The sequence below is a fragment of the Pseudophryne corroboree genome, chromosome 5, assembly GCF_028390025.1.
Source record: "Pseudophryne corroboree isolate aPseCor3 chromosome 5, aPseCor3.hap2, whole genome shotgun sequence".
In the NCBI taxonomy this organism is placed as follows: Eukaryota; Metazoa; Chordata; class Amphibia; order Anura; family Myobatrachidae; genus Pseudophryne; species Pseudophryne corroboree.
In genome coordinates this window covers 50,573,413-50,592,073 of record NC_086448.1, presented here as the reverse complement: position 1 = coordinate 50,592,073, position 18,661 = coordinate 50,573,413, and the positions used below count along the sequence as shown (strand labels likewise).

The 18,661-nt window shown below is 47.2% G+C and overlaps 1 protein-coding gene across 3 annotated transcripts in view; it reads right to left on the bottom strand.

Moving 5' to 3' along the window:
- DNAAF11 (dynein axonemal assembly factor 11) overlaps positions 1-7,359 on the bottom strand; it is a 238,155-nt gene extending 230,796 nt beyond the window's left edge. For 2 of the 3 annotated variants that reach the window (XM_063921263.1, XM_063921264.1), the window contains exons 1-2: positions 6,420-6,521; positions 5,035-5,202 (exon numbers count right to left, since the gene is read on the bottom strand). In XM_063921263.1, the coding sequence (XP_063777333.1) occupies positions 5,035-5,202; positions 6,420-6,447 (196 nt within the window). In that variant the 5' untranslated portion in view covers positions 6,448-6,521. Of the gene's footprint in view, positions 1-5,034; positions 5,203-6,419; positions 6,522-7,191 lie in introns of those variants that run through there. The other variant, XM_063921265.1, reaches the window with a different exon arrangement.
- Positions 7,360-18,661: the final 11,302 nt, after the last annotated feature.

Below are 18,661 nucleotides of genomic sequence, written 5' to 3'. Positions count from 1 at the left end.
ATTCCATAATTAAAGCCATCCATTCCGGTGTCGACTCCCTAGGGGGTGACATCACCATTACCGGCAATTGCTCCGCCTCCACACCAACATCGTCCTCATACATGTCGACACACACGTACCGACACACAGCAGACACACAGGGAATGCTCTTATCGAAGACAGAACCCCACTAGCCCTTTGGGGAGACAGAGGGAGAGTTTGCCAGCACACACCAAAAGCGCTATAAAATGTATATAAACAACCCTAAAAGGTGTTGTTTTTGTTATATGCGCTTTAAATATATAAATATCGCCAAAATATGCCCCCCTTCTCTTTGTTACCCTGTTTCTGTAGTGCAGTGCAGGGGAGAGTCCTGGGAGCCTTCCTCACAGCGGAGCTGAGCAGGAAAATGGCGCTGTGTGCTGAGGAGAATAAGCCCCGCCCCCTTTTCGGCGGGCTTTTCTCCCGGGTTTTGAGATATCTGGCCTGGGTTAAATACATACATATAGCCTCAATGGCTATATGTGATGTATTCTTTGCCATCAAAGGTATTAAATATTGCTGCCCAGGGCGCCCCCAGCAGCGCCCTGCACCCTCCGTGACCGTTCAGTGTGAAGTGTGTAGCAACAATGGCGCACAGCTGCAGTGCTGTGCGCTACCTTCATGAAGGCTGAAGAGCCTTCTGCCGCCTGTTTCCGGACCCTCGATCTTCAGCATCTGTAAGGGGGATCGGCGGCGCGGCTCCGGGACGAACCCCAGGGTGACCTGTGTTCCGACTCCCTCTGAAGCTATGTCCAGTAGCCTAAGACTCCAATCCATCCTGCACGCAGGTGAGTTGAAAATCTCTCCCCTAAGTCCCTCGATGCAGTGAGCCTGTTGCCAGCAGGACTCACTGAAAATAATAAACCTAAAAACTTTTTCTAAGCAGCTCTTTAGGAGAGCCACCTAGATTGCACCCTGCTCGGACGGGCACAAAAACCTAACTGAGGCTTGGAGGAGGGTCATAGGGGGAGGAGCCAGTACACACCATGTGATCCTAAAAGCTTGCTTTTGTGCCCTGTCTCCTGCGGAGCCGCTATTCCCCATGGTCCTGACGGAGTCCCCAGCATCCACTAGGACGTTAGAGAAATATTGAACTTAACAGTATCTGAATCTGCTTCTCTTGCAAGGTTTTTGTGTGTGTGGACATATGTGTATAAACCCATAGGCTTACATGTGCACTTGATGTATACAGATGTATTTGTTGTCCTTGGGGTCCACACACATATTAGCTGTAGGTGCTGCTCTCCTCCTTTTCGATGCCCATGTATCTATTTTGTGGGTTGGCCATAGTTTTATAATAAACTAACCCCCCTCTATATTAGGGTAGGTATTATCTCCTTTTTTAACTAAAGTCAATCCTCTCCTCTAATGGTCTTCCTCCCATATTTACTACTATTACTATTACCCTATTAACATTGTCCTTATTATTATCTATATAGTCTTATTTTTGAATTCTAACCATGCTAAATTATAGCACATAATCGGGCATGAGCTATAAACTGCTGCTGTCTATAAACAATATGCCTCTCTGTCTCTTTCCTATAGATTGCTTTCCTTTAGCTTGTGTAGCTTTGGTTTTAATTTGAGCCGCTTTTTACTCTACTAATTGAAATTTCTTTCTGTATAATAATTCTTTCCTCTATATAATAATAGATACTTATTTCACCTATATAAATACAAAATAAAAAATTAGAAAATAAAATGTGAGGGTATCTTCTTTGGCTCCGATCTTGAACCGGTGACTTTTTGGCCGCAGTTCATTTCTTTATCCATTGGGCTACTGTAGCCATGAGAATAAGTATTGGTTCTTTATATGTATAAACTCTGGGATGCTATATTTATGCCAATAGCCGTTTTCGATATAAAGGTGATGAAATAATGTTGATTACTATAAAGTAAAAACTAAAATCTAACTATGATGCATTAAAAATTATCAATAAGTTAATGTACTCTAATCCCCCATATGAAACTTATTATAATCTATAATGTGGGAGCGCTAAGTTTATTTTGTACTTAGTAAGTTTCTTTATATGTCAAAAATATATATATATTTATTAGACTATTTATGCACATATTTTCAACACCTTTTACCGACAACGACAACACAATGTTCACATTTTTATATACTATTTCTGTTGCTCTAGCCTATTTTGTAGTATTACTTGGAATCTATATAATGCTTACACCTGATTAAAACCAGTGAATTCAATTTGTGCAAACGATCCAACATAGTGTGAAACCCAATTACAATCTCCAGGTGTGAATAAAGAGACTCTAAAGCTGGTTGGCTGATACCCACTTAAATACATCCACACCTGCTAAATGGGTATTCACACTTCCTGAGGAAACCGCCGATATCGTGGGTGGAGAAACGCGTAGAGGGTCATTCTAATTGCTTGTCCACTGCTGGAGACTCTCACGGATCATCCGTTACTGCTACTGAGGGATTAGGACGGTCTCTCCCTATCTTGTTTACTGGATCCACTCCTGCTCAACTCTTTCTGCTGTGCTTGGAAAAGCCCCGTTCTGCTGAGGTGCTTCACAATCTCTGTTATTCTTTTTGCCGGACAACCCGCTACAGACGCTGTCGTCTGCTGAGAGCCACCTCCGCAAACTGCTACTGACGGGAATCAGCGCTTACAACTATGAGTGAGAACAGATCCTAATGCTAGGGGTGAGCAATAGCATACTACAATTATAAAAACCCTTTTGCTTAAATCTATTAGCAAATCTCAAATATCTTGTGGAGACATTTCTCTTATCCCTCTATCAGTACGGATGCCACCAGCCTAATTTATAATTGTGGACTGCAATACCAATATAATTGGCTTACAAGCCGATTACAGTTAATTCATTTTTACTGTGAATGTGATTATCTATATATGTATATGCATTTGCACTGCCTATGTTTTTAATTTACAATCTAATCATCTTAAGTGGTTTTTTCCACCGTTTTTATTATTAAATGATTTTCTATTTGATATCAGCGCTCCTTAAATGTTTTCTATAGAACATTAACTATACACTGAATCCAATTGAGCACATCTGGGACATCATGTCTCGCTCCATCCACCAGCGCCACGTTGCACCACAGATTGTCCAGGAGTTGGCGGATGCTTTAGTCCAGGTCTGAGAGGAGATCCCTCAGGAGACCATCCACCACCTCATCAGGAGCATGCCCAGGCGTTGTAGGGAGGTCATACAGGCACGTAGAGGCCACACACACTACTGAGCCTCATTTTGACTTGTTGTAAGGACATTACAGCAAAGTTGGATCAGCCTGTAGTGTGTTTTTCCACTTTCAATTTGAGTGTTACTCCAAATCCAGACCTCCATGGGTTAATAAATTTGATTTCCATTGATAATTTTTGTGTGATTTTGCTGTCAGCACATTCAACTATGTAAAGAACAAAGTATTTAATAAATATATTTCATTCATTCAGATCTAGGATGTCAAAGTATTTAATAAGAATATTTCATTCATTCAGATCTAGGATGTGTCATTTTAGTGTTCCCTTTATTTTTGTGAGCAGTGTATATATATGTGTGTGTCATTATCTCAGTAGGGGACCCAAAAATGTGTGATTTTGAATTTTGGATAAGGGATACTCAACCTGTATATAACTTGAGCCTCTATTTGTTTCATGCATGCTCATTATATTATAAATATATGTGTGACATGCCTGTCAGCTCTCGTTGCTCTTCTCACATGAGCCGAGCCGGCGTGACTTCACCACCGCAGCCCGGGGAAACGCTGAGGAAGAGCTGCTGATGGCAGCGTCACGGCAGCTTCGGCTCAGTCTGGGCTGAACACAATCTCGCGAGATTTGATGTTATCATCTCGCAAGACAGCCACTGTTGTTCACGGAGTTCCTCGGCTGCCAAGGAGTACTGCTGGTGCTCCCAGGGTCCCCTTATTCCTGGAGAATCCAGGAATCCGGGTGAAGGGAAAAGCCTCCTGGAGGGTTGCCACCAAATCCTGGAGAATCCAGGAAATCAGGGAGAGGTGGCAACCCTAGCTGTATACCAGTCTAACACTTTTACATCTGCCCAGACGATGGTGCTTTATGCTTTACTTTACACATCTACTTTAAATACATTGTAATAGACAAGGTGGAGGCTCTGACAATCATAGGAGTAAAGTAGACTAATTCCTAATCAACCTGAAGTCGTACATACAAATCAGTGAGCAACATGGAGAAAAGAGAGACTTGAGTCCAGAAGAGAGAGTTGCGACCAACATGGACAGCAAGTGTATAATAAACAGACAACTTTATAGATACTGCCAAACAGAGCCGGCCTTAGGCATAGGCAACCTAGGCAATTGCCTATGGCATTTGGTATGCTTAGGGGCACCAGCAGCTTCTGCTGATTAAAATGATATGCGGCATGCCTATATTCTGTGTGTGACTGAGGCTGTATCTGCATACAAAATGCTACGTTGCAGTGTAGTCCTGGAAACCATTGTAATGTAGCATTTCATATGCAGATACAGCCGCAGTCACACACAGATTATAGGCATGCTGCATATCATTTTAATCAGCAGAAGCTGCATGTGCATCCTAACAACATAGTAATGCAAATAAGATGCATTTTTATAAACAAAAGGCGGCCGACATTAGCAGAGCTACCAGCTGACTCATACCATCATCTCCTGCAGAACTAGCGGCGTTGCTAGGGGGCACCAGCCAAAATCTTGCCTAGGGCATCATATTGGTTAGGGCCGGCTCTGCTGCCAAAGCTCCTCAATACCTGTCCAAAAAGGCCCTTCCCCCCATATACCTGGACCATACCTGACTCATCCGATTCACATTCATCAGATGAACACACTGCATTGTTCCGCCAAAGCTCCGGATGGTGTCACAAATATGGGGACTGTTGGAAGTAATTATTAGGGAATGCAGCTGGAATGGTCTGGAAAGGTGCTAACGTCTCATAAACAATCACTGTAAGATGTGTAATAGCTGCTAGTTAGTTAAGCCACATAGACCCAGGCTCCCCCTAGGGACTCACCTATTTTGGGGATGAGATTATTCTGGAGATAGAGAATTTTCAGCTCTTTGCACCACTTGTCCACGTGTTCAATCCTTTCTAGATCTTGTTGGTGAAGGGAGATTTCTTCCAAGGAGAAGATTTCGCAGTTATTGTGCTCCGCTCGCCTCCGGATTAGATCTTCCGTTACTGCCAGACACAAGGTACCCATGTGATACACATAAATAAGTAGTCATGTGACACTACTGTGCTGCATGGGGAGATGCGTCAGATGATCAACCCCCTGTATACTGGAATTTGTAGACCAACACTAATTACCCCAAGCCCAGTGGGGGGTTCAGGCCTGGGCTGCAGTCACGGCCATTAGACTGCGCCGCATACCAATTATACTGCCCCAACATCAGGTGTAAGATGGCGGGGGTGGTGGAAACATGGTCACACATTGAGGTGCGCGGTGTGATCAGATTTCTGTGTCTAAAGAGCACATCAGCAGCTGACATTCAGCGCCAACTTGCCTGGGTGTACGGTGATAGCGTCCTGTCACAGAAACAGGTTTGGGTTTGGTGCACTGCCTTTAATAGCGGCAGGACAGACGTTCAAGATGAACAGCGATCCGTCCAGCCAAGCGCGACCACCAGTGCCAGATGAAGGTACTCATATAAGGTCCTTATATATAGTAGGCTTACCATACTATCCCTTTAAACTGGGACGCTCATGTATTACACAGGTTCTATGGCTGATTAAAACCATGAGAAATGCAGGCCTGAAGTCAGCCAGCCACAGAACCTGTGTAATCCATGAGTGTCCTGGATTAAAGGGATAGTCTGGTGAGACTACTTATATACATCTTACAGCTGATGCTGGGACAGTGTGACTGATAGGAGGCGCAGTATAATGGCCGTGAGGGGAAGCAGCGGTCTACCTGCTCTGGCCTGGCGGGGAATTACAATGACATAGAGAACATTAAACACGTGAGAGTAGGGGCGTCTCTAGAGAGGAGGGGACCCGTGTGCAGACTCCGTGTGTGGGCCCCCTGAGAGCTGTAGACTCTGGCACATACAGTGCATGCGCAGGAATTCGAACATGCGCTGTAGACTCTGGCACTGTGCCAGAGTCTCTAGCGGTCAGTGCGCTAGCAGCGGCGTGACGGCTGCGGGAGAGGAGGGGGCCCACACACGGCCAGCAATGGACTCCGGAAAGGTAAGCATAGGAGAAATGGGTGCGGTGTGGGCCCCCTCGGGACTCAGGGGGCCGTGTGCACCGCACACACTGCACCCATTATAGAAACACCAATGCGTGAGAGGTCTCGTTACCTTACTTACTGAACCACCGTCGTAGTAAAGGGGTCTAAAACTGCACAACACCACTTCCCTGCAGGCGAGATGCAATCTTTAACCTAGACTCACATTTCGGGGAGTATTTATGAAAAGCCATTTCTCTGGAGATTGCGTTTATTTCCAATTTATTAGAGGTTGACGCTGTGGACACTGTCTATATCAGTGGTTCTCAAACTCGGTCCTCAGGACCCCACACATTGCATGTTTTTCAGGTAACCCAGCAGGTGCACAGGTGTATTAATTACTCACTGACACATTTTAAAAGGTCCACAGGCGGAGCTAATTATTTCACTTGTGATTTTGTGAGGAGACCTGCAAAACATGCACTGTGTGGGGTCCTGAGGACTGAGTTTGAGAACCTGTGGTCTATATAAATAACCTAAACCAGCAATATGTACATATAGTGCCTATTTACCAAGGGTAACAATAGCACTTCCAGACACTGGGGACAACTGGGGCCAGGACAAGCAAAACTGCTTTATAACTAAAATAAAAATTAAAAAAAGCATCTTATATATAATGTATTATTATTATTATTATTATTATTATTATTATTATTATATGGAATCCACAACTTAAGGACCAATGAGCAGTAGCTGAAGGATCCTGATAAGAGGTTGCTTGGAGCCACAACAGCCCAGCATATACGTTCATGACACATATGGCAGGTGGTGCTAGTACATGTAGTCCCCACCCACAGCTCATAGCGACCCCCTAATGCCTCCATAGAGCACAATGCTAAACTACTGCCTGCTACGGTGCTGCTGGGACTTGTAGTTCCACAGCATCACTGGACGGCTGCACTGGGACACCGGCAGCGGTAGCCGGGATGTGTACTCACTGAGAACCATTGTTCCGTAGCCCCGGAGTCCCCGGCACCGCCGCTGCTGCCTGCAAAATCACCGGCCGCAGAGAGACGCTACTCTGGTAACCCCTAACAACAGCGGCGTACGGCGGCCGGGGAGAGACAAGAGTCCTCAGGGCGCAGCGTGTGTCTACCCCGGAAGGCCGGCAGAGGGCGCTCACAGCGCGCTCTACTCCCCTGGCCTGCGCATGCGCAATACAGCATAAACCCTGAGCCTGCTTGAAATGGTCCCTCACATCTACTAAGAATAGTGAAGTTAACATTTCAGCGTGTATTTACTAAAATAAGGGCATACCCTCCAACATGACCCACCCCACTAGGTACAAAATGCTCTGTTTCTGGACTTCCCTCTTAATTTATTATTGCCATCACCTGTGAAGAAACAGCTTTCTTATCATTTAACTAGTTCAACACAGGTGATGGAAATCATAAATTAAGAGGGAAGTCCAGAAACAGAGCATTTTGTACCTAGTGGGGCGGGTCATGTTGGAGGGTCTGTAAGGGGAATTTAGAAGTGGAGATGTTGCCCGTAGCAACCAATCAGATTCTGCTTATCGTTTACCTAGCACCTTATAGGAGATAATAGCTAGAACCTGGTTGGTTGCTATAGGCCAGGGCAGTAACTAGGTGTGTGCCAATGGTGCATTGCCCACAGCGCATATGCACTGTGGGCGCACCATCTGGCAGCACCACCCGCACGGCCATCCGCTCGCCATGTCTCTCCCTCACTTCCTGCCTCCAGTTGCTGCAGCTCTTGTATCTAGTGATGTGCGCTCAGCACCATACAAGTAGCGGCGGACTGGGCAGAGGGACAGATGAGAGCTGCAATGTTGCAGCATGGGCTGCCCGACACCGAGCTGTTTGCAGAGGAGTGTCTGTGACTGTCCGGTCAGTGAAGATGCGCGGCCCCGCCCCCTCTCTATGCCTCTCCTTCTCTGTGTGCTTTCTGTGATAAGTCAGTGCGGCCAAGTGCTTGCCGCGAATGAAGACCTTACAGCACCGTGGCGTGCCTGGCCCCGCCAGTCCGACCCCTACTCTTTGAATGTAATCCGCCAGCTCCCCTCCTCCTCCTCCTGTCCCCGGCACCTGCCTTCTCTTCTCCCCTGGCCCAGAAAATGCAGGATTCATACAGAGGGAGATATATATATATATATATATATATGTGTGTGTGTGTGTGTGTGTGTATATATATATATATATATATATATATATATATACACACTGCTCAAAAAAATAAAGGGAACACTTAAACAACACAATGTAACTCCATGTCAATCACACGTCTGTGAAATCAAACTGTCCACTTAGGAAGCAATACTGATTGACAATCAATTTCACATACTGTTGTGCAAATGGAATAGACAACAGGTGGAAATTATAGGCAATCAGCAAGACACCCCCAATAAAGGAGTTGTTCTGTAGGTGGTGACCACAGACCAGGGCCGGCTCCAGGCATGTTCGAATAGAGCGGCTGCGCAGGGCGCCACCCTTAATGGGCGTCGCCATATTCGAAGCTGGAGCCGGCCCTGTGCAGCATTGGCCCGGCCGTGACCTCTTGTGTGCGCTATGCGCGCTGCGCGGCGCCGGTGTCTAACGTCAGACGCCGGCGCCGCGCAGCGCGCATAGCGCACACAAGTGCTTTGGAGGCCGCCCGCCCGCCTGCACCCGGACCTGCACCTGCACCCGCCCGCACACGGACCCGAACTGCACCCGCCCGCACTCGGACAGCAGTACTCCTCCCCCTCCCCCTCCCAGCGCCGCAGTTATTTATTTTTTTTGGGGGGGGCACATTTATGGATGGCACTGTGGGGGCATTTATCTGGCACTGTGGGGGCATTTATCTGGCACTGTGAAGGCATATCTGCACTGTGGGGGCATTTATCTGGCACTGTGGGGGCATTTATCTGGCACTGTGGAGGCATTTATCTGGCACTGTGGGGGCATTTATCTGGCACGGTGGGGGCATATCTGGCACTGTGGGGGCATTCCTGTATCTGGCACTGTGGGGGCATTTCTGTATCTGGCACTGTAGGGGCATTTATGTATCTGGAACTGTGGGGACATATCTGGCACTGTGGGGGCATTTCTGTATCTGGCACTGTGGGGGCATATCTGGCACTGTGGGGGCATATCTGGCACTGTGGGGGCATATTTGCACTGTGGGGGCATATCTGCACTGTGCGGCATTTATCTGGCACTGTGGGGGCATTTATCTGGCACTGTGGGGGCATTTATCTGGCACTGTGGGGGCATTTATCTGGCACTGTGGGGGCATATCTGGCACTGTGGGGGCATTCCTGTATCTGGCACTGTGGGGGCATTTCTGTATCTGGCACTGTAGGGGCATTTATGTATCTGGAACTGTGGGGACATATCTGGCACTGTGGGGGCATATCTGGCACTGTGGGGGCATATCTGGCACTGTGGGGGCATATTTGCACTGTGGGGGCATATCTGCACTGTGGGGCATTTATCTGGCACTGTGGGGCATTTATCTGGCACTGTGGGGGCATATCTGGCACTGGGGGCATTTCTGTATCTGGCACTGTGGGGGCATTTCTGTATCTGACACTGTAGGGGCATTTATGTATCTGGAACTGTGGGGACATATCTGGCACTGTGGGGGCATTTCTGTATCTGGCACTGTGGGGGCATTTCTGGCACTGTGGGGGCATTTCTGGCACTGTGGGGGCATTTATGTATCTGGCACTGTGGGGGCATTTCTGTATCTGGCACTGTGGGGGCATTTCTGTATCTGCGCTTTTACATGTTCTCGCACAGGGTACTAGTAGGCCTGGAGCCGGCCCTGCCACAGACCACTTCTCAGCTCCTATGCTTTCTGGCTGATGTTTTGGTCACTTTTGAAAGCTGGCGGTGCTTTCACTCTAGTGGTAGCATGAGAGGGAGTCTACAACCCACACAAGTGGCTCAGGTAGTGCAGCTCATCCAGGATGGCACATCAATGCAAGCTGTGGCAAGAAGGTTTGCTGTGTCTGTCAGCGTAGTGTCCAGAGCATGGAGGCGCTACCAGGAGACAGGCCAGTACATCAGGAGACGTGGAGGAGGCCGTAGGAGGGCAACAACCCAGCACCAGGACCGCTACCTCCGCCTTTGTGCAAGGAGGAACAGGAGGAGCACTGCCAGAGCCCTGCAAAATGACCTCCAGCAAGCCACAAATGTGCATGTGTCTACTCAAACGATCAGAAACAGACTCCATGAGGGTGGTATGAGGGCCCAACCTCCACAGGTGGGGGTTGTGCTTACAGCCCAACACCGTGCAGGACGTTTGGCATTTGCCAGAGAACACCAAGATTGGCAAATTCGCCACTGGCGTCCTGTGCTCTTCACAGATGAAAGCAGGTTCTCACTGAGCACATGTGAGGGACGTGACAAAGTCTGGAGACGCCAAGGAGAACGTTCTGCTGCCTGCAACATCCTCCAGCATGACCGGTTTGGCAGTGGGTCAGTAATGGTGTGGGGTGGCATTTCTTTGGGGAGCCGCACAGCCCTCTATGTGCTCGCCAGAGGTAGCCTGACTGCTATTAGGTACCGATATCTGATCCTCAGACCCCTTGTGAGACCATATGCTGGTGCGGTTGACCCTGGGTTCCTCCTAATGCAAGACAATGCTAGACCTCATGTGGCTGGAGTGTGTCAGCAGTTCCTGCAAGACGAAGCATTGATGCTATGGACTGGCCCGCCCGTTCCCCAGACCTGAATCCAATTGAGCACATCTGGGACATCATGTCTCGCTCCATCCACCAACTGGACCACAGACTGTCCAGGAGTTGGCGGATGCTTTAGTCCAGGTCTGGGAGGAGATCCCTCAGGAGACCATCCGCCACCTCATTAGGAGCATGCCCAGGCGTTGTAGGGAGGTCATACAGGCACGTGGAGGCCACACACACTACTGAGCCTCATTTTGACTTGTTTTAAGGACATTACATCAAAGTTGGATCAGCCTGTAGTGTGTTTTTCCACTTTAATTTTGAATTAATCCAGACCTCCATGGGTTAATAAATTTTATTTCCATTGATAATTTTTGTGTGATTTTGTTGTCAGCACATTCAACTATGTAAAGAACTGTGACGACGCTGACGACCAATTCCACAAATATGCCAATTTGAGAACTGCCACATGCGACGTACGGGGTCACTTTTGACACACGGGATTATTTAAATACTTTCAGCTGCCACCAGCAAAGACTTTTCAACGTATTACGGACGTTACAGGCATCTTTAGCTTTACCTGTCACACACACACTGCAATACTTAGAAAAATAGATAGGCGTGAGCCACACACAGGCCTGGAGTTCATAAGAACAACAGAATCAGAACTAAAATTAGGATTTTAATTTCAAGAATACTTCAGAGCTTTGGTTACAAAAAGGTTACAAAGATTATTAAGAATATTTTAAAAACACACACAGAATACAGCAATCTCAATAAATGAAAAGGAAATAGAAACTTACAGAAACCCTACTCACTTATGCAAGTGAATTTTAGATTTCTGCCGTGGGGGCTTCACAGAATAACTCAGGTCATCTCCAGCATACTAGCTGTCCCCAAGAGATCACAACTCCTATTTTCATGAGAGAGACAGATATAGTCTCCAGCTTCATCAGGCCCCCTCCCTTGGGATTTTTTAACTGTTTCCCTGTTGGATATACTTGGTGCTTGGCAACAGCCAAGGGGGGCTCTCAAGACCCACTTCTTCACCAAACCCAGCCAAATCTCATCCTAACCCTCTGTTCTATGCTCTCTATGTACCCCATCTGTGTCACCCCTGTCTGTCTACCCCTCCCCTTTAGAATGTAAGCTCTCACAAGCAGGGCCCTCTTCCCTCATGTGCTTATCCTTTCTTACTTTAATAATCTTCAACTGCACCAAATCCATCAGTCTTCTGCCACCTGATACTTATTCCAGTGTCATCTGCTGATGTAACTATGTTCATTTACCCTGTACTTGTCCTATACTGTCATCAACTATAAGTTGCTGTTTTCCTGTTTGATTAATTGTTTATGTACTCTGTAATTGGGCGCTGCGGAACCCTTGTGGCGCCATATAAATAAAGGATAATAATAATAATAATAATAAGGGGTGTACTGTATGAATCTCTTTCAAAAAGTGAGGTTTATGACATTAGCCAGGAAACAGGATCCCTGGTCTGTTTACAGCCCCTCTGTTGACCTAACATACAAATTGGCCTTATCAGCCCTCAATGTCCAGAGCTTGCAAATCTCTGCTTTGGTCCAGTCAGGCACATGTCATCTCAAACTTTATGGTCTGCAGATCTCTCCTGGCCTGGACCTATGGGGGTCAAATGCGGGACATTGCATGTCAGCCATTTTGTTACATCTAGGCTGAAATGAATACAAAATTATATATATATATATATATATATATATATACATACAGTCACTTGAAAACATTATTGGTGATTATTCCTGCAGGTAATCACCACACCTTAGATCACATATAATTTGTGATCCTCCTTTCTGTATTCAAACGTGACAAGAACAAAGTATTTAATAAGAATATTTCATTCATTCAGATCTAGGATGTGTTATTTTAGTGTTCCCTTTATTTTTTTGAGCAGTGCATATATATGTGTGTGTGTGTGTGTCTATATATATATATATATATATATATATAGATATATCTATCTGAGTTTAACCTGCTTCTGAATTCAAATGAGGTGTGTACTGTATGTATGTGTTAAATATAACATACTGGACTGTTATGTATTCTGTATATGAGTATGTTATATTTAACACATACATACACACACTTAATTTTAATTCAGAAACAGGTTAACCCCAGATTACTCATGTGGCTGGGCAGCTCATATCCGTATGCTCCACCACCACATAATGGAGCAAATTGGGGGGATACAGGAGGGGCAGAGCTGATGATAGTGCCCCACCCCCTTTCTACTATGTGTTACGGGGGTATCAGTCCATTCAGGTTTTTTTTTTAGATATTCAAACCTCCCCTCCTACATGTGCTAGTGCCAGCCTGCTCCTCCTGTCCTAGCCAGCACCACTGCTCCTTCTCTTGTCCCAGCCTAGTAATCTTGTCCCATGTCTCCTACCTCCTCCTGTCCCTGGCTCTCTAATATCCAACACCCCTCCTCCTGTGTTCCCAGCGTCACTTTCCGCACATCAAGGAGATGAGGAGCCATAATGAATTGCAGGTAGAGCACAGCGACCCCCAGCCAGCACATACAGAATAAGATAAAGGTAAGATAAAAAAAACTGATTTTGCTATATTTTAAAATGTATTTGGGTGTTTATTTTGGTTGGTTGGCTCCATATACTCTGTCTCTCTCTGAAGGTACTTTGGGGGAAACGGTGTCTGCATTTTTGTGTGTGTGTGTGTGTGTGTGTGTGTGTGTGTGTGTGTGTGTGTGTGTGTGTGTGTGTGTTTGTATAGCTCACATAAACATGTCTAGGAACTCTGTATCTGTATCTTGTGCTGCAGAGTGTGTATCTTCTCCTGAAGAGTCTATTCCATGTACTCAGGACTGTAATATACTGTCTCAGCTTTCTGAATCCGAACCCTCATAGGTGGATTCTATTAGGGGAATGATATCCCAGATTTCATCTTGGATAGCTCAAAATGAGACTGAAACACAGGTTTTGAGAAAGTCTGTTGAGGTTTTGTCGTATTCAGCTCCCACTACCTAATCAAAGACCCCAATTGTATACCCTAAAAAGCGTGCTTTTGCCCAGATAATGCAAGCTGACATGGATACAGACTCTGATACAGGGGACGGTGATGGGGATATGCAGGGGGGAGATGCATCCCTTGCTAAGGCGGTGCAACTCATGATTGAGGCCATTAGGGACATTATACACATTACTGATAAGGTACCTGAGCAAGTAGAGGAGGCTTACTTTACTGACAATAACAAATCCTCCCTTACATTCCCTGCGTCTAAGGAACTAAACGCATTGATTGAAAAATCCTGGGAAAACCCGGAGAGAAAAAATTCCAGATCCCAAAAAGGGTTCTCATTGCTTTTCCTTTCCCTGAGGACAGGAAAAAGTGGGAAATCCGGCCTGTAGTAGACGCTTCTGTATCTAGGTTGTCAACAAAGGTGGTTTTACCTGTCCCTGGGTCCACCGCTTTAAAAGAGCCGGCTGACCGCAAGATTGAGACTACGCTCACATCACTATACACAGCTACTGGCGTAGCTTTAAGGCCCACTATTGCCTGTGCGTGGATTTCTAAAGCCATAGTAGAGTGGTCAGGCATATTACTAGAGGAATTGGATTCTATGGATAGAAGTGACATTGAATTGTTTTTACGTCACATACAGGATTCTGCAGGTTTCATGGTGGAGGCCATGAAGGACCTTGGCCATCTTAATGCGAGGGCTTCTTCCATGGCTGTCTCGGCACGCAGGGGACTCTGGCTGCGCCAATGGTCTGCGGATGCCGAATCCAAGAAAAGTGTGGATTACCTGCCCTTCACAGGTCAGGCTCTATTTGGGGAAGCATTAGATGCATGGATCTCCACGGCAACTGCGGGTAAGTCAACCTTCCTTCCCTCAGCAACACAGCCGACTAGGAAATCATCTTATCCTACATCTACTATGCAGTCCTTTCGGACCGCGAAAGTTAAAAAGTCCAAACCCCCTTCCACTTTCTTTAGAGGAGGTCGGGGGAAATCCAGAAAACTTGCTCCAACAGGTTCCCAGGAACAGAAACCTGGTTCTGCTTCCTCAAAATGCTCGGCATGACGGTGGACCTCCCAGCATGGAGAACGGGCAGGTGGGAGCAAGACTCAGAAATTTCAGTAATGTCTTGCGTCATCATGCCTAGACCCCTGGGCACAAGATATTGTTACCCAGGGGTACAAACTGGAGTTTCAAGAACTCCCACCTCAAAGATTCTTCAAATCAGGCTTACCAGCTTTGCTGACAGAAAGTGCTATCCTACAGGAAGCCATTCAAAAATTACTAAAGTCAAATGTCATTGTTCCAGTTCTACCTCACCTAACAAACAAGGGTTATTACTCAAACCTGTTTGTGGTACCGAAACCGGATGGTTCGGTCAGGCCAATATTGAACCTAAAGTCATTCAACCCTTATTTGAGGGATTTCAAATTCAAGATGTAGTCTCTGAGAGCGGTGATCTCAGGTCTGGAGGAGGGGGAATTTCTGGTACCCCTAGATATCACCTTCACATTCCGATCTGGCCGCCTAACCAGGCTTATCTAAGATTTGCACTGCTGGACTGTCACTATCAGTTCCAAGTACTGCCGTTTGTCCGCTCCACGGCACCGAGGGTGTTCACCTAGGCCATGGCGGAGATGATGCTACTCCTCCGCAAGCAGGGTGTGAACATAATTCCATGGGGGTGATTCTGAGTTGATCGTAGCTCTGCAAAATTTTGCAGGGCTACGATCATGACCATAGACATATGGGGGAACGCCCAGCACAGGGCTATCCCGCCCCGCATGTCAGTGCCGCCCCCCCCCCCCTCAGAAGTGCACTTTAGGAGTAGCTCCCGGCCAGCGCAGCTTTAGCGTGCTGGCCGGGAGCTACTCGTCGCTCCCCGGGCCGCAGCGTCGTTGGCCGGACCGTGCCCACGAAACGGCGGTCAAACACCGTTGTTCTGCCCCCCGCCCAGCGACCGCCTCTGCCTGTCAATCAGGCAGAGGCAATCATAGCGCAGCGACGGCCTTCGGCTGTCTGGCATGCGCCGATGCACTGTGGCGATAAACTGCAGCGTGCGATCGGATCAGAATGACCCCCCTTATCTGGTTGATCTGCTGATAAAAGCGTCTTCCAGGGAGAAGCTGTTACAGAGCATTGCTCTCTCAACTACTCCAGGATCATGGATGGATCCTGAATCTCCCAAAGTCGCATTTGGAGCCGACAAGGAGACTGTCCTTCCTGAGGATGATCCTCGACACGGAAGTACAGAGGGTGTTTCTGCCGGCGGAGAAAGCGTTGGTGATACAAACAATGGTCCGGGATGTCCTGAAGCCAACCCGGCTATCGGTCATCAGTGAATTCGCCTTCTGGGGAAGATGGTTGCCTCCTACGAGGCTCTACAGTATGGAAGATTTCATGCACGGTCCTTCCAACTGGATCTCCTGGACAAATGGTCGGGATCTCATCTTCACATGCACCAGAGGATACTTCTGTCACAGAAAGCCAGAATCTCGCTCCTCTGGTGGCTGCAAACTTCTTACCTACTAGAGGGCCGCAGGTTCGGGATTCAGAATTGGATCCTCCTAACCACGGATGCAAGTCTCAGAGGTTGGGGTGCAGTCACCCAAGGGGAAAACTTCCAAGGAAGGTGGTCAAGTCTGGAATCCATCCTTCCGATAAACATTTTGGAACTAAGGGCCGTGTACAATGGTCTTCTACAAGTGGCACATCTTCTGAAAGATCAGGTCATTCAGGTTCAGTTGGACAATGTTACGACAGTGGCCTACATAAACCGACAAGGCGGAACGAAGTGCAGAGCTGCAATGTCAGAGGTAACAAGAATCATCCTCTGGGCGGAAAAGCATGCGGTGGCGCTGTCAGCAAGCTTCATTCCGGGAGTAGTGGGGCCTCCACCCGGAGGTGTTCGCGGAGGTGGCAAGTTTTTGGGGCGTACCTCAAATAAACATGATGGCCTCCCACCTCAACAAGAAGCTTCGGAGGTACTGTTCCAGGTCGAGAGACCCACAGGCAGTGGCGGTGGACGCCCTGGTAACTCCGTGGGTGTTCAAGTCAGTGTATGTGTTCCCTCCACTTTCACTCATCCCAAGGATTCTCAAGCTAATAAAAAGAACAGGCATTCAGGTGATCCTCATTGCTCCGGACTCACCAAGAAGGGCTTGGTACGCGGATCTTCTGGAGTTACTGCTGGAAGATCCGAGACCTCTTCCTCTTCGCGAGGACCTTCTACAGCAGGGGCTGTTTGCTTATCAAATCTTACCGCGGCTACGTTTGACGGCATGGAGGTTGAACGCCAGATCGTAGCTCGGAAGGGCATTCCGAACAAGGTTATTCCTACCCAGATACAGGCTAGGAAAGGAGTAATGTCTATACATTACCATCGAATTTGGAAAAATACGTGTCTTTGTGTGAATCCAAGAAGTTTCCTATGGTGGAGTTTCAACTAGGGCGGTTTCTCCTCTTTCTGCAAGCAGGTGTGGATGTGGGCTCCATAAAAGTCCAGATTTTGGCCTTGTCCATTTTCTTCCAGAAACAATTGGCTGTCCTCCCTGAGGTTCAGACTTTCTTGAAAGGGGTTCTGCACATCCAGCCTCCATTTGTGCCTCCTACGGCACCTTGGGATCTTAATGTGGTGCTGCAGTTCCTGCAGTCGGATTGGTTCGAACCTTTACAGGAGGTTGATGTCAAATTTCTTACTTGGAAGGAGGTCACATTATTGGCATTGGCATGTTCTAGACGTGTGTCAGAATTGGGGGCATTGTCCTGCCCCTACTTGATTTTCCATGAATATAGAGCTGAGCTCAGGACGCGTCAGCAATTTCTTCCGAAGGTTGTGTTGACTTTTCATATCAACCAACCTATTGTGGTGCCAGTGGCTACTGACTCCTCAATTACTTTAAAATCCTTGGATGTTGTAAGGGCTTTGAAGATTTATGTGAAGAGAACTTCTCATCACAGAAAGTCGGACGCTCTGTTTGTCCTTTATGATCCCAAAAAGTTTGGGTGTCCTGCTTCTAAGCAGACGATTTCTCGCTGGATCAGGTTTACTATCCAGCATGCTTATTCTACGGCAGGCTTGCCGTGTCCAAAATCTGTTAAGGCCCACTCTACTCGTAAAGTGGGTTCTTCCTGGGCGGCTGCCTGGGGTGTCTCGGCTTTACAACTTTACAGAGCGACTACTTGGTCAGGATCGAACACGTTTGCTAAGTTCTACAAGTTCGATACTTTGGCCTCTGAGGACCTAAAGTTTGGTCAATCGGTTCTGCAGGAGCCTCCGCGCTCTCCCTCCCGTACTGGGAGCTTTGGTACATCCCCATGGTACTAATGTGGACCCCAGCATCCTCTAGGACGTAAGAGAAAATAGGATTTTAATTACCTACCGGTAAATCCTTTTCTCGTAGTCCGTAGAGGATGCTGGGTACCCGCCCAGCGCTTTGTTTTCCTGCATTTGTTACTTAGTTAAGTACTGCATTATTACTTGGTTAAGTACTGCATTGTTACTTGTTTAAGTACTGTTGTTCAGCCGTTGCTGACTTGTTTCAAGCTGGTTAGCTTGGTTTTCTGTTGTTACGTGTGAGCTGGTGTGAATCTCACCACTATCTGTGTATTTCCTTTTCTCGAAGTATGTCCGTCTCCTCGGGCACAGTTTCTAAACTGAGTCTGGTAGGAGGGGCATAGAGGGAGGAGCCAGCCCACACTATTAAACTCTTAAAGTGCCCATGGCTCCCAAGGGACCCGTTTATACCCCATGTTACTAATGTGG